General features: G+C 43.3%; 1 protein-coding gene across 1 annotated transcript in view; it reads right to left on the bottom strand.

Moving 5' to 3' along the window:
• Nucleotides 1–806: 806 nt before the first annotated feature.
• The window catches only part of LOC132565789 (H-2 class II histocompatibility antigen, E-S beta chain-like), a 23,116-nt gene continuing 7,125 nt past the window's right edge, over nucleotides 807–16,797 (bottom strand). The window contains exons 3-5 of the mRNA XM_060230513.1: nucleotides 3,386–3,667; nucleotides 2,462–2,595; nucleotides 807–827 (exon numbers count right to left, since the gene is read on the bottom strand). Coding sequence (XP_060086496.1) covers nucleotides 807–827; nucleotides 2,462–2,595; nucleotides 3,386–3,667 — 437 coding nt within the window. The remainder of the gene's footprint in view (nucleotides 828–2,461; nucleotides 2,596–3,385; nucleotides 3,668–16,797) is intronic.

The following is a 16,797-nucleotide window of genomic DNA, read 5'->3' on the forward strand; positions in this document are numbered from 1 at the left end:
TGCTGAAGTGGCTCTGCCTTCCTCCCCAAACTCCACTCACCCCAGGATCCACCCCCAAAGACCCCGGAATATCCGAGGGTGGAGTTGGCACCCCTGTCTGGGGAGGAAGGAGGGGACAGTCTCTCACACACACCCCTAGCAGGAGGACTCCCTTCCCACACGTAGTAACAGAGAAACACAGAACAAGCCAGCTTGGGGAACACTGCTGGGTGGGAGAAGTCCCTTTCTCCATGCATTTTGCTTCCCCCGCGGAAAGGAAAGAGGGCCTTCGTTGTAGGAAACTTTTTTCCAGCCAGCAGGATCCTGGGGCAGGAAGGGTTAACCGAGGAGTCCTGCCAGGAAAGAGGGAGGAGAACCATCAGAAGCCAAAAGTCAATCCCCAGAGAGGGGGGCAGGATCTTCTGACCTCACCTGAGCCCCACAAATCCCGCCCACAATACAGACACCACAGCAGAGGTGGTCAAATTTGCTTAACATAAGAGCCACAAAGAAGACACAGCAGAGGGTGAGGTGCAAAGAAAGCAACTTTAACTTCAAATGCGTTCTCAAAGGCACTGGCTGGCTTGGCTTGGGAAAGTGATTGAAAGAGAAACATTTTTTCTGCACGCTGGCAATAGGGGGTGGGGGCTTTGGGAGCCACACAATATTTGTGAAAGAGCCACATTTTGGCCCCCTCTGGATCACATCATTCCCACCCTTCCGGGTCACCACAAATCATGGACATGGAGCAGATTCCGCTTGGAGGAAGGGGTTCTGGACTCTCCACTCCAGTCATTGCCACTGATATTGTCGGGCTCTTTCCATCTTTACTGGGCTACTTTGGACAGCTGTTCAGGGGAAGGGAGAAGAAATCCACAGGCACAAAAACCAGCGGGGTGTGTGTGTGTGAGTGTGGAGTGTTTGTGTGTCTTGCTGGCTTCTGTAATCTGGTGCTGGTCTGCTACTGTTCCTACTGCAGGGGGTTTTCTGACTTTTGTCCTCTCTCCAAAGTCTCCGAGGGGAATAAAGGGAGGGGCTGAAAAGGAGCAGAGAGACTCTTACCTGTGGGGGGTGGCAGGGGAGTCGCTGCAAGAGAAAGATTTCCTTTATTTATTTGTCATATTTATACCCCACCTTTCCTGTGGGGCCAAAATGGCTCACAGCAAGAATTAAAACATGATGCATTCAAGATCCAGATCATGTCACTCAAATATGCTGCTCTCCAGATGCCGGCTGTTTGCCTCCCCTCCCGAGCCTGGCAAAGAAGCAGGTCTGACTGTGCCTTCTCGAACTCTCCAGCCAGGGAGCCTACTCCACAGGGTGGGACCCAGCAGGGAGAAGGCCCTGCAGGGTCAGGCCACTAAGGGTCCATGTAATCCAGCCTCCTGCCTAACACAATGGCTAACCAGTTTCTTTGGAGGGCCAACAACAGGGCAGAGAGGTTGAGGCTTTCCCCTTATAAGAACATGAGAACAGAAGAGTCCCGCTGCATCAGACCAGTGAGGGTCCATCTAGTCCAGTGTCCTGTCTTACACAGTTGTCATCCAGTTCCTCTGGAGGAACAAAAACAGGGCAGAGAGGCTGAGGCCTTCCCCTGAGAAGAACATCAGAAGAGCCCTGCTGGGTCAGACCACTGAGGGTCCATCTCACACAGTGGCCAGCCAGTTCCTCTGGAGGGCCAACAGCACCATAAAATGTTTTTTAAATTGTATTTTACCATTTTAAAATTGTAATTGTAGATGTTTGAATTGATTGTTAGCCACCCTGAGTCCACTTGCAGAGAGGGCAGGATAAAAGTCAGAGAGAGAAAGAGAGAAAGAGAGAAAGAAAGAGAGAAAGAAAGAGAGAAAGAAAGAAAGAAAGAAAGAAAGAAAGAAAGAAAGAAAAAGAAAGAAAGAAAGAGAAAGAAAGAAAGAAAGAAAGAAAGAGAAAGAAAGAAAGAAAGAAAGAAAGAAAGAAAGAGAAAGAAAGAAAGAAAGAAAGAAAGAAAGAAAGAAAGAAAGAAAGAAAGAAAGAAAGAAAGAAAGAAAGAAAGAAAGAAAGAAAGAAAGAAAGAAAGAAAGAAAGAAAGAAAAGGGCAGAGAGGCCGAGGCCTTCCTATGAACATCAGGAGAGCCTTGCTGGATCAGACCAGGGAGGGTCCCTCTAGTCCAGCCTCCTGCCTCACACAGGGGCCAATCAGGGGCTTCAGAGGACCACCAGACTGGGGAGGGAGACCCTGACTGCCAACATTGGACATGAGAAGTCTGCTGCCTCTGGAGATGGAGGTTCTTTTGAGCCACTGTGGCTGGTGGTCTCACCCTCTATTCAAAAGCCATCTGTGCTCACAAGACATCGCTATGTCCAGTGGCAGAGAATTCCACAGTTTAACTGCTCATTTGCTAAAGCTTTTCCTTTGGGTCCCCTCATTTCTCTCTCTCAACTCAGGCCAAGGATGGGCAGATCCCAGAGCAGAAGGGGGAGATAGAGGCCCACCCCCCACCCTCCCCTCCAGCCCCTCACCTTTCCTGCTCTTCAGGTACAGATAAAGCCCCACGGCCACAAAGACCAGCCCCAGAACGGCCCCCACGGCCCCCGTCCACACCTTGCTCTTGGCAGAGTCCGACGTCTGTGGCTCTGTGGGAAGAGAAGGAGGGACCCCCTGTGAGAAGGCGGATCAGGGCCAGATTCGCCTTTCAGCCCTCAGATTTCAAAGGGAGGATCAGGACCCTTTTTAAAAACACCCACAGGGGGAAAGAGTGAGAAGGAATCAAACCCAGCCTGGGAGGGGGGGAGCTGCCACGGAAACAACATTCCCTTGGAGCTTCAACCCCACCCCACTTTCTGAAAACATTCGGCAGCCAATAGGAGGGTTCTTGGTGGGCACCCTGACACCACAATGGGGTCCCTGTGCTTCCCCCTAATAGCCACTGGTGGACCTCTGCTCCTTATGTTTATCCAATCCCCTCTTGAAGCTGTCTGTGCTTGTAGCCCCCACCACTTCCTGCAACACTGAATTCCGTGGGTTAACGATTCTTTGGTTGAAGAAGTACTTCCTTTGATCTGTTCCAAATCTCATTAATTTCATTGGGACTCCACTAGTTCTTGTACTGTGAGAAAGGAGGGAAGGATCTTTTTCTACTTTCGGGGTCTCCTTAATAATATTCTCAACCTTTATCATGTTACTCCTCAGTCAACGTTTCTGCAAGCTAAAGAGCCCTGAACTCTTTAACCTTTCCTCATGGGGAAGGTGTTTCATCCCCTTACTCATTTTGCTTGCCCTATTCTGCACTTTTCCCAATCCTGTTTTCTGTTGAGGTGCTGTGGAAGAGGGGAGTCCTTGAGAAGTGGGGGAGTCGCTTGACATAACTCCTTGGAACTCCCTTCAAGGGAGAGGGGAGAAGAGGGGAGCCCTTGATTCTCTTACCCCACTGCACGGAGATGGGTTCCTTCACACTTTTGTGCTCCACCTGGCAGGCGTAGACGTCTCCCCGCTGAGGCACCGTCTCCAGCATCACCTGGTACTGGTAGGTCCAGTCTGCGTTCTGGATCTCATCATCGTATCCCACCCCCTGTGTCTGCTCCTGCCCGTTCTTCAGCCACTTGATGTCAATCCCGGGGGGATAATATCCTGCCGCGCTGCAGATCAGGAGGGTGTGGTGGGCCAGGGGGTCTCCCTTGGTGGGGGAGATCTTCACCAGGGGCTCAACTGGAAGTGACGGGGAAAGAGGGGACAATTTCAGAGATGGAGGAGAAGCAGAAGAACACAAACAGATGGAGAAGAGGAGGACTTTCTCACGTCTGCAGATGATGTATTTCTAAAGACACAATCTCTTGACCTCTCCCACCACCACAATAGTCAAGGACCCACTAACTCATCTTCTGGTCCCTGCACAAAGAGACACACAAATGCACCTCTCTCCGATTCCTACCGTTCCTTCTTGCTTCCCAAAACACTAGGAGTTAGTTTGCAGGATCAGACCCCCACCCAGCCTGGGATAAGAATCCACCTGGAGACTCCCACAGAAGCACCTGCTGGGTCAGTCTGAACTCTCCGGAAATGCTTTTCGACAGTGGAGATCTTGGCCTTGCTGCTCCTGCTGAAGAGATCTCCGGAAATACCTTGGAAAACTCTCAAAGGGATCCCTAAATCCTCCTTTGGCTCCTGCTGGAAGGTCCCCTCTGGCCTCTGGGAAGCTTCCAAGAGGGAGGTCTTCCTATTTATTATTCCCCCCACCAATCAATTAGAGGAAAAATCAAAAATCAACAGACAGCTATAGCAGAGCCTTTAAATGACAAAGAACCTGGGATCTGGCAGCACCAGGGATTGGTTTTCTCATGGGAGAGTCGGGTATCACAGCCAGAACGTCCCTTGGACCAGATCTTTTATTATTGTGGGCAGAGCCCAGTCTGTAGGCAGCTGTTATTAAAGGAGACGCCCCCACCTCCAATTTTAACATAAGAGAAGCCATGTTGGATCAGGCCAATGGCCCATCCAGTCCAACACTCTGTGTCACACAGTGGCCAATATGTGTGTGTGTGTGTGTACATACACACACATATATACATACACACACTGTGTGTAATAGCCACTGATGGACCTCTGCTCCATATTTTTATCCAATCCCCTCTTAAAGCTGGCTATGCTTGTAGCCGCCACCACCTCCTGTGGCAGTGAATTCCACATGTTAATCACCCTTTGGATGAAGAAGTACTTCCTTTTATCTGTTTTAACCTGACTGCTTAGCAATTTCATTGAATGCCCACGAGTTCTTGCATTGTGAGAAAGGGAGAAACGTGCTTCTTTCTCTACTTTCTCCATCCCATGCATAATCATGTAAACCTCTATCATGTCACCCCACAGTTGACTTTTCTCCAAGATTTCTCCTACTCATGAGTAAGCCACCATGTTAGAAATGTAGAGAGTTCTGTTTTATTAATGCAACTCCAAGAAGACAAAGAGATAAAGGGAGTGAAAGTGAAAGGTTTTTCTTATAAGTACAGAGCTTTTGCAGATGATGCGATGTTTATAAATGAAAATCCCACTCCTGTAACACCATTGTTGCTTCATAAAATACAAGAATATGGAGAATGGGCAGGTTTTTATATAAACAAAGAAAAATCGAAAATTATGTGGAGAAATATGTCAAATTGTGAACAGGAAGATCTACAGAGGTTAACAGCGTGTGAAGTTACCTCCAAGGTAAAATACTTAGGGGTCGAAATAACAATGAAAAATATTGATTTATATAAAAATAATTATGAGAAACTGCGGCGTAAGATCGATGGAGATATGATAAAATGGAACAAATTGAATCTGTCTATGTTGGGAAGAACTTCTGCAATTAAGATGAATGTCTTACCGAGAATTATGTTCCTGTTTCAAACAATTCCAATAGCGAAAGACAATAAACAATTTAATAAATGGCAAAGGAAACTTTCAGAATTTGTATGGACCGGGAAAAAACCAAGAATTGAAATGAAAATTCTGACAGATGCGAAAGAAAGGGGCGGATTTCAACTGCCTAATTTAAAACTGTACCATGATGCAGTATGCCTGGTGTGGATTAAGGAATGGATGACATTATTAAACAGAAAGTTACTAGCATTAGAAGTTCATGGAAATGTTTTTGGATGGCATGCTTACAGGTACTATGGGAAAAATAAGATGGATGGCTTCTTCTCACATCACTGGATCAGAAGTAATCTGTTAAATACTTGGTTGAAATATAAAAGATACAGGGACGAGGGGAAACCGCTTTGGATTGTGTCAACAGAAGTAATAAAACTGTATTCAGATATCTAAGAAGAGAAGTGGCTATCATATAAACAACTTTTAAAAATTCAAGGAGGAAAGATAGAATTAAAATTGGCAGAAGAAATACAATATAAATATAATGGGTTTCAATTGCAACAAATAAAGAGTTTGCTTGAACAGGACATTAAGAACTATGAAATAAGACAAGAGCAAACAGAACTGGAGCGAGTGGGGGGCAGGGCGTCGCTGAGCAATGGCGGACGAATCTCAGTGAAGCTCCTCAACCGTCCCGGCTAAACTGGGCCTTATAGCTAACTCGCAGGCTTTGTACCAGATCCCAGATGGGAAAAACTTTTAAAACCAAAGTGAAGGCTAAAGAAACAAAAAAAATAAAAGTGAAAGCTACCGTAGACGCATCACCATCGGTAAGACATTTTTTCTCTCTCAACTCTTCCCTGGAGCAGGAAAAATCTTCCCCCACGACAAACTCTAATATGGCCCCAGGGCAGAATTCGCTTAGCAGAGACCAATTGAATAGTGAGGAAGCCCCAATTTGTAAAAAAGACTTGCTGCAGTTAAAGGAAGATATCCACATTTACTTTAAAGAAACTAGAAAGCTCACTTGCACCATTCAACAAAAGGATGGAAGAAATAGCGAATGATTTAGAAAGGACAGCTAAAATAGCGGAGCGTACAGCGGAAGCCTCATTAGCTCTACAATCTGATCTAAAACACCTGAAAGCCATAGAAGCTCTATTAAACACTAGAATAATAGCCCTGGAAAATCGCTGGAGGGCACTTAATTTAAAATTCAGAGGGATCAAAGACGGAGCGGAAGAGAATGTGGATTTGGCATTGTTCATGTCTAAATGGCTGGCCAGGGTATTTACACAAGAAAGCAGCGCGCCCCGGCTATTGCTAGGCCAATGCGCTTGGGACCCTTAGTGTCGGCAAGAAACAGAAGACCAAGGGATATTTTAGTACAATTTGTATATCCCCAAACAAGAGATAAATCCTCCAAGAGGCTAGAAGGCAAGGAGCACTGAATTTTGAAGGGCAAAAAGTGTTAGTCTTGCTTGATCTGCCAGCTGAGGCACTGGAGAAAAGGAAGAAACTGAAATTCTTTGCTACTAAGCTTTATAATGAAAATATAAGATTTAGATGGAGCCCAATATCTGACATTTTAGTGTATAAAGGGGGCACGTTATTCAAGGCATCAGACGTTGAAACGGGGAAATTGCTTCTGGACAACCTCAACATAAAACTGTCAAACAGAGAGGAGGAGGATTTGCGCGCCTTTTTGCCAACGATAGAAGACCAGCAAGCCTCTGCAATGGTTTGAACTTATGCCCTATAGGAACTTCATTGGAACTACAAAGGAACGTACTTCGGAAGAGTATGCAGAGTGACTAGAAAGACTATATATGACTGCTCTAAACAAATTGGCAACTACCCTCTGAACTGAGTATGAATATTTAGCAAAGACAAATTTATGGAGGACTTCCTGCAGTTTAAATTTATTATAGTGACTTTAATGGGATTTGGTTTTTTATTATGAGAATGAATTGGACAACAGAATAGGGTTAAGAGTTGTGATTAATGAATTATTGTCAATAGGATTTACCACTTAAAAGATGCATTGATTGTTACAGAATGAATTTTTATTAATTTGATTTAACACCCTTAATAAGAGTTGTTTGCTACATAAACTCTATAGAGGTTGAATGAAATATTTTTCTTTTAAAGTGTAATTTATAGATGACAAGCAATCTAGAAGACATAGTGATCACATGATGAATTTTTGTTAAGAGGGTGAATGAAATATTTTTCTTTTTAATTGTAATTTATAGATGACAGGTAAACCAGAAGACATATGGACTATTTCTGCAAGTGCACTTAAGATTAAGTCATGTGAGAGTTAATTTTACTTAATAAATTTAAGGGGGGCAGGGAGGGTGGGTAAGGGAAAAGTGTTCCAAAGAGGGAAACTTTGCTAAAATAATCTGTCACTTTAAACTAATATTGATTGTTATATGAAACTTCTTGATGATAAATGAAATCTCCTTTTTTATTTCTAATATTAGGTGACAGGTAAACTGGAAGACAGTTGGATTTTCTTGTAGAATACTTGTTGAATTAAGCCATGCATGAATTTACTTTGTTTAATAATTCATAGGGGGGGAGAGGGAGTGTAAGAAAACCTGGTTAAAACTGGTGTTAATGAATTATGTTTATGGTTTTTGGGAACACAATTTTGAATGTAGGGATAAAAAGTATTTTAAAAGTATAGTCACTCTGCTCACTAATGGTTACCTATAATGTAATAATATACATATGTTAAGGTCTAATAGGTTGAAATAACTCTTGAATTGAAAGCCTAGAAGTTACTTTTGATAGCATATTTAGAAACTTGCTTTAAAATGTATGAAAGGAAGGGAAGGAGCGGTTTGTTATATTTTTTACATTTACTGAAATGTGTTTAGCCTCCCTTGCTTAATAGGAAGGTTTCTGGTTAGGGAGAGAGTTTGGTGACTCCCTATTGGTGGTACAGTGGTAAGAAGTTGAAACCTTGGCTCCTGTTGGGGCTTTAGTGTTAAGTGTTTTTATGTGTCAGATCTGTTTGCTTTTTCTTGTTCTTGTCTTTTAATTTACTTTTCTATTCGCATAACATCTAGTCAACAGATACTTTAACGTAGAAGAAAATCTCAGAGGTTAATACACTGTACGTTACTTTATTCTAGGTCTAAGAATCAGTTGAAGGGAAAAACAATGATGTTTCAGTAATACAAAATTATTACTTGGAATTGTAAAGGCCTCAATAATCACATCAAATGTAGACGAATTATTAATTTATTGTACAAGGAACGTGCTAATGTTGTCTTTCTACAGGAAACTCACCAAAAATCTAAACTTACACAATTTATGAAGTCTTCCTGGTTCTCTCAAACCTTCCAAGCCAAAGGAACATCTAAGTCAAGGGGTGTGGCGATACTAATCTCAAAGAATACACCATTTCAATTCCAGCAAATCAAAGCAGATCCCTCTGGAAGATATCTGTTTGTGCAAGGTGAGCTAAATGGTACCCAGGTAACCTTAGCATCAATTTATGCACCTAATCTTGCCCAATTTGAGTTTATTAAAAACACATTAGAAGTGCTGAATGATTTTAAAAAGGGGGAAGTAATAATTGGAGGTGATTTTAATTTAATTTCAGATCCACTCTATGATAAAACTCACAAAAAAAGAAACCCCACTGGCTCGATGATGAAGCCGACCACTCTGCAAAAAGTCCTAGACCGTAATAACCTGGTAGATGTGTGGCGCACACTAAACCCTGGCTCTAGAAAGTATACTTTTTACTCTTCGGTGCATGGCACTTATTCAAGGATTGATTTTATTTTAGTCTCAAAGTCTTATATGAATAAATTTTTAAATGCCTCCATTGGGTTGAGAAACATTTCTGACCACGCTAGGGTCTCTTGTGATCTCTCTCCACAAGACTCAGATGACAAGGGGCCCCGTTGGTCATTAAATAAACTACTGCTAACTAATTCAACAGTTTCTGAAGAAACTGAAAAACAAATTAAGGACTACTTCTCATTCAATGCAACGTGTGGAGTTTCCAGGAGTATGTCTGGGATGCTTTTAAAGCAGTTTTAAGGGGTAAACTGATTTCTATTGCATCCAAATGTAAAAAAGAAAGACAACAAACAATTCTGGACTTACAATCTAGTATTTCTTTATTAGAGAAAAAGCACATAAAATATGGAGGCAAGAAGACGCTCAGAAAACTAGATCTGGAAAGGAAAAAAATAGAACTAATTGAAACATCTACAATTCAAAAAGAACTTATATACTTAAAACAAAAATATATTACCAGAACTTACCAGAACATCCAGGTCACTTAAACTCTTGAAAAACAAAATTTCACAACAGAAAACAAACTCATTGATTCATGCTATTAAAACATCTGCTGGTCAGATTGTTTCCAAATCAAAAGACATCACCGAAACTTTCCTTCAGTTTTATAAAAAATTGTATACTACATATAACCCCAATCCTAAATAGATTGTGGAATATTTAAATTCTATTAGTTTTAATAAGTTATTGTCAAAGGACCATTCCTCTTTTTTAGACAAACCAATTAACTTAACAGAGCTGAGAGTGGCACTGGCAAAAATTAAAAACAACAAGGCGGTGGAAAGAGACGGCTTCCCGATAGAATTCTACAAGCATTTTAAAAACCAAATTGAAGAACATCTTCTTAACACTTGTAATAATGTAATGACGTACGGTAAATTATCTAACTCATGGAAAGAGGCAAGAGTTATTATATTACACAAAGAAGGGAAAGATAAATTGAGTCCCTCCTCCTATCGTCCAATATCAATATTAAATCATGATTTTAAAATTTTCTCAACAATTTTGGCGGAAAGGTTGAATAAAATAATAGCAAACTACATTAGCAATGATCAATCTAGTTTTATACCAGGGCGATCTATAACTGATAATATACGCAGAACTTTCAACGTAATACACTACTGTAGGATATCCAAAATTCCCTCGCTGATTCTCTTCCTGGATGCTGAAAAAGCATTCGACAAATTAGAAATCCTTTTTTTGAAATCTGTTTTAAGTTTTATGCAATTTGGTCCTAATTTTGTTCGCTCAATTAATGCTATTTATGACTCACCAAATGCACAGATTGATGTTAACCATTTTCGTTCGGATACTTTAATTCTAAGCAGAGCACCCTTCAAGGTTGCCCACTCTCACCAATTTTATTTGCATTGTCTCTTGAGCCTCTAGCTCACGCCATCATGGAAAACCCAGAAATAGAGGGCATTTCGCTGAAAGGTAAGACACACAAGGTCAGCTTGTTTGTTGACGATACTTTATTCTACCTCAGCAACCCTATGGTTTCTCTACAACATCTGAAGAAGGTTATTGATTTATTCAGCACACACTCCGGCTTTACAGTTAATTTCCTGAAATCAGAAATCTATCCTATGGTGGTAACTTCCTCTTTAAAACTAGATATTCTGAGGAATTTCAACTACAAATGGGTAGAAAAATCTTGGAGATATTTGGGGATTAATTTTCCAGTGAACCTTAAGGATTTATTTCAGGCAAATTACTCCCCAACTATTCTTTCAATTAAAAAATCAATAGAGGAATGGTCAAAATGCAACTTTTCAATTTTAGAAAAAGTGGACCTTTTGAAGTCCTTTTTATTTCCTAAACTACTTTTTTATTTCAAAATTTGCCTATTTCAATAGGCAAATTGGAGTTTAAGAAATGGCAAAAAAAATTTTTAGACTTTTTATGGAACTCCAAACAACATAGAGTTTCAATATCTCTAATCTCTAGGCTGACAGAACTTGGTGGTCTGGGAGTTCCGCTCCTGGAAAAATATTATTTAGCATCCCAACTGAGACATATCCTTATATATGCGCTACCTGAGTGTGACACCCCTTGGCTTAGTATTGAGAAGGCAGCTTTGGGAAATATCCTCTTACATGAGGGCATTTGGCTTGGAAGGTTTGACAGACCAAGACTAATATTGGACAACCCATTTTTGGAGCACACATTGAAAATTTGGGATCAATATAGAGAAACTCTAACTCCAGCAACATCACCGTTCATGTCCTTTCTTGGACAGCCCTGGTTTCCACCTGGCGAAGCAATAAGTGAATTCAAAATTTGGAGAGATAAAAACATTTTTAGGCTGATTGACGTTACAACTAATGGCAAAATAAGCACAAAAATACAATTGGAGACAAAATTTAAAATGACAATACCGTGGATGCAATATTATCAATTATTTAATGCTTTGCACAAAGTAATCCCGTTTACCTGTGCAAATAAAACACCAAATTCTTTTGAGTCTTGATTAAAGGCTGGTTCCTCCTCGGTTAGAGGGGCAATCTCTTGCATTTACCGAGTGCTGAACGGAAGGGAGTGGGGGCGGGTTGCCTCACAGCAGAATCAGTGGCATAAGGACTGCCGGAAAAATTTTTTCAGAAGAGCAATGGAAAACTCTTTGGAAAAGCTCTCTATTTAAATTTAGATCTACGTACATTAAAATACAAAATTTTAAATTGTGGTCCCGGTGGTACATGACGCCAGTGAGGCTGTTTTGTGGCAATCTGATCTCAACTCCAGGGTGTTGGGAAAAGTGTGGGGGGAAAGGGCACGTTGATGCACTGTTGGTGGGGGTGTCCACAAGTGCAGGCTTTTTGGAAATCAGTGATAAAAATTGCAGGGGAAATAATTGATTTCGACATTCCTTTTTTGCCAGAGTCTGTCCTCCTAAATATTTGGCATACCAAACCAAGCTCTAAAACAAAAATGGATCTTCTTTCAATTTTATTATTAGCAGCCAAAATCAATGTAGCTCAATGTTGGAAATCAGATAAATTTCCAACTATTGGCCAATGGTACAATAAAATATGGGACTTGATGATCCAAGATAAATTGTCTGCAAGCATATTAAGATACGAAAATCCAAGACCAGCTGATAATTTTGTTGAGAAACGGTTTTTCTTTCTCTCTTATATTAATGAGAAATCCTTATTAAGCCTACCTACTCCAAAAAAGTATCTGGATTTCATCATATATTAACTATCTATGTTTATGATTTAGTTTGAGTCTTTACCTGCTATGTAAACTGTCCACGTAACGAATTACAGGTGTATACGTGATTGTAAAGAATTCCTTTATGTATTATATATATTATTTAATTTATATTTTGATGTATAATGATAATGCCTTGCTTGCTTGTATACCAAAGATTTTGACTAAGCTGTATGGAGTTATTTAAAATAATAAAAATTATTAGTTATAAAAAAAAGAACTGGAGACAGTGCTGCTTGGGGAAAATGAAAAGTTGATTTCAAAGACATATAAACTATTATTGAAATGGTCTACGGAAGATGAAGTAGTTAAATCACAATCGATAAAATGAGTGATAAATATAAATAAAGAAATACAGATGGAGTCATGGGAACACTTATGGAAGAACTCTATGAAAATATCTACATGTTATAACATTAAAGAAAATTGCTTTAAAATGTTATATAGGTGGTACATGAGACCTAAGAAATTGGGAAAAATGAACAATCAGGTGTCGGATAGATGCTGGAAATGTAAAACACAAGAAGGATCTTTCTACCATATGCAAAACAATTTTGGCAAATGATTTAGGGAGAGATTTTGAAAGTTTTGGGATATAATATTAAGAAGGCGCCAGACATTTTTTTGTTGGGATTACAAATGGAGACATTTCAAAAACAAGATAGAACGATAATTGGGTATATGCTTTCAGCCACACGGACATTATATGCGCAAGGGTGAAAACAAGACAAATTACCAGAAATGTGGGAATAGACTATGAAAGTTATGCATTGGAGTGAAATGGACAAATTTACAAGAATCTTAAAAGAACAAGATTTAGAGAAGTTTAAAAGCGAGTGGGGAAAGTTTCAAAAGTATATTGAAAAACATTGGAACATTAATAAGCTTTTAGATTAATAAGCTTTTAGATTATACTAATTTAAATTTAGCTAACAATTGGTGGGAAGCTTGGAAGAGATTTAGTTAAATAGCTGATTAGTAAATTGGCAGATTGGATTAAAATAGATAGATCAGCTGGGAGGAGGGGGTGGAGGAGGGGGTAGATCTGACGGCTCCATCAAATTGAGGTGGCATTAACAGGAGATGATCGGCCTGGGGATTCCAGTGCTCCTGGGGAGGGGAAGATATGACGGTGGGACGAGGCAGAATTATAAGGGAAGGAGGTTGAGACATAATAGTGCTCGACCCCCTTCCAGCCTTCGCCCCATCCCGAAGGTGACAGGTAGCGGGGCCAGGTTGAATCACCCGCCTCCGTCACTGGTGTTATGCAATGCCAGGTCCATTAATAATAAGACCTCTGTCCTACAGGAGTTCCTGACCGAACAGGACATGGACCTGGCTTGCGTGACCGAGACCTGGGTGCGTGAAGGGGAGACGGTAGCTCTCTCTCAGACCGCCCCCCCAGGATACTCGGTCTTTCATCAGTCACGGACTAGCGGGCGGGGGGGTGGGGTGGCACTTTTCATACGAGAGGCTTACTCCTTTAGGGCTCTTCCGGCTCCAGAGATTCCGGGCGTTGAATGTGTTGGCCTGATGTGGGATGTTGGGGAGGGGTTGGCAATCTGGCTGGTGTACCGACCGCCTAACGCACCGGCCGGCGCCCTACCATCCCTGGTGGAGGCCGCGGCGGGCTGGGCGCTGGAGCACCCAAGGCTTTTGGTCTTGGGTGACTTCAATGTCCATGCCGACGACGCGGCGTCCAGCCAGGCGATGGACCTGGTGTCATCCATGGCGACACTAGGACTCTCCCAGGTTGTTACAACACCCACCCATCAGGCGGGACACATGTTAGACCTGGTCTTTGTGGCCGGAATATCAGTGACTGATATTGCAACGGAAGCAGTGCCATGGTCAGATCACTTTGCCCTTAAGGTCCGTATGGAGGTGTCACCCAAAACCTGTTTAGGCGGAGAGCGTATTTTAGCTCACCCGCGGAGCCTGATGGACCCGGAACGGTTCCTAACGGCTCTACGGGATACCTGGCCCGCTGGCGATTCCCTGGATGATCTGGTAGAGTCCTGGAACGATGGGCTCTCCAGGGCCATTGAGGAGATCGCACCCAGGCGCCCTCTGCGCCCCCGCCCGAAACCGTCGCCCTGGTTTAACCGGGAGCTGCGGCAACAAAAGCGGGAGCTCAGACGACTAGAGAGGCAATGGCGGCGTACTCGAGACGAAGTGACCCGAACATCTTATAGAGAGAGTTTGAAGGCCTATGAGATGGCAATCAAATCCGCAAAGAGAGTATTCTTTGCGGCTAAGATTGCGTCCGCAACCTCGCGCCCGGCACAATTATTTGATATAATTAGAGGACTTACAACGCTGCCACAAGGCAGGTTAAATTCTATTGAATTGGAAATCGGCTGTGAGGCTTTTGCGAAATTTTTTGCGGATAAAATCGCGTCACTTCGCCCCGACCCCCCTGCCAGTTTGGAGACAGTTAGCGAACCTGAGGCCCCGAGCCTGTCTTCGGACTATACTCTGGATGGCTTTAGACCCCTCAGCCTGGAGGAAGTTGACAGGATTCTCTTATTGGCTCGCCCAACAACTTGTAAATTGGACCCATGCCCTTCCTGGCTTATTAAATCTTGCCAGGGGGATCTTAGATATCCTGTGCGGGATATCATAAATAGATCCCTAACGGAAGGGCACTTTCCAACGCCACTCAAAGAGGCTGTGGTCCGTCCCCTCCTAAAAAAACCATCTTTAGATCCGGCCCAATTGGCACATTATCGGCCGGTTTCTAATTTGCCCTTTTTGGGTAAACTTATTGAGAGGGCAGTGGCGATACAATTACAGAATTTCCTGGAGGACGCTTCCATCCTTGACCCATTTCAGTCCGGCTTCCGCCCGGGACACGGGACGGAGACAGTGTTGGTCGCCCTAGTAGATGACCTTCAACGGCATCTGGATCGGGGTGGCTCGGCGGTGCTGATGCTGTTAGACCTGTCGGCGGCGTTCGACACGGTCGACCATCGGCTACTGACGTGCCGCCTCGCCGACGCAGGGATTCAGGGGTTGGCCTTACAGTGGCTTTCCTCTTTCCTGGAAGGTCGGGGACAAAAGGTCGCAGTAGGGGGGGAGCTATCCCAGAGGCGCACACTTGATTGTGGTGTGCCCCAGGGGGCGGTTCTCTCCCCGATGTTATTCAATATCTATATGCGGCCTCTTGCCCAGATAGCCCGAAGGTATGGGCTGGGGTGTCACCAGTATGCTGATGACACCCAGCTCTATCTACTGATGGACGGCCGGCCGGTCTGCGCCCCGGAAAATCTGGACCGGGCATTACAGGCCGTGGCTGAGTGGCTCAGACTGAGTGGGCTGAAGCTAAATCCTACGAAGACAGAGGTCCTTTGCTTGGGTCGCCGCGGCCCGGGGGGGGGGATCCCCCTGCCAGCTTTTGACGGTGCACCGCTGATGGCGGCGGACAGAGTCAGGAGCTTGGGGGTGCTGTTGGAGCCTTCCTTAAAGATGGAGGCTCAGATAGCAGCCGCTGCCAAGTCCGCATTTTTTCATCTTAGGCGGGCAAGGCAGCTGGCCCCCTTCCTGGAGCGCGACGACCTAGCAACAGTGATCCATGCTACGGTCACCTCGAGGTTGGACTACTGCAATGCCCTCTACATGGGGCTGCCCCTGTCCCGGACTCGAAAGCTGCAGCTGGTGCAGAATGCCGCGGCCCGGCTGTTATTGGGTCTCCCAAAGTGGGGACACATTCGGCCGGGTCTTCGGACTCTGCACTGGCTTCCAGTGATGTATCGAGTCCGGTACAAGGTGCTGGTTATTACCTTTAAAGCCCTATATGGCCTGGGACCTGCCTACCTGAGGGACCGTCTCTCCCCATACGTTCCCCAGAGAGCACTGAGGTCAGGAACACAAAATCTCCTCTCTATCCCCGGGCCAAAAGAAGCCCGCCTGAAAGTCACTCGAGATAGGGCTTTCTCCGTTATGGCCCCCACTTGGTGGAATCAGCTGCCGGAAGAGGTGAGGGCCCTGCGGGACTTGGTTCAATTCCGCAGGGCCTGTAAGACGACCCTCTTCCGGCTAGCTTACACCTAGCCGGGATGGAACTTGACGTAACTGGCCTGCCATCTGTTTATATAAAATGATATGTTATTGGTTTTAAGCTGCTTTGTTTTTATGAATTGAAATGTATTGGTTTTAATGTTTAAATGTGAAGTATTTAATTGTTCTATTTAAATTGTTAAATTGTTATTGTTGGAAGCCGCCCTGAGCCACTCCTGGGAAGGGCGGGATATAAATCCCGAATAAATAAATAAATAAATAAAAATTAAAGGACATTTGGTGATCTTTGACAATGGTTTATCTCTAAAGAAACTTTATATGGATTATAGTAAAAAATGAGATTATTGGATGATATCTTTTTCGTTTCTTTGTGAATGACCAAAAAGGACTACTATGAAGCTGGATTACAAATATGTTTTTTTTTT

Source organism: Heteronotia binoei, unplaced genomic scaffold, assembly GCF_032191835.1.
Source record: "Heteronotia binoei isolate CCM8104 ecotype False Entrance Well unplaced genomic scaffold, APGP_CSIRO_Hbin_v1 ptg001684l, whole genome shotgun sequence".
NCBI lineage: Eukaryota > Metazoa > Chordata > Lepidosauria > Squamata > Gekkonidae > Heteronotia > Heteronotia binoei.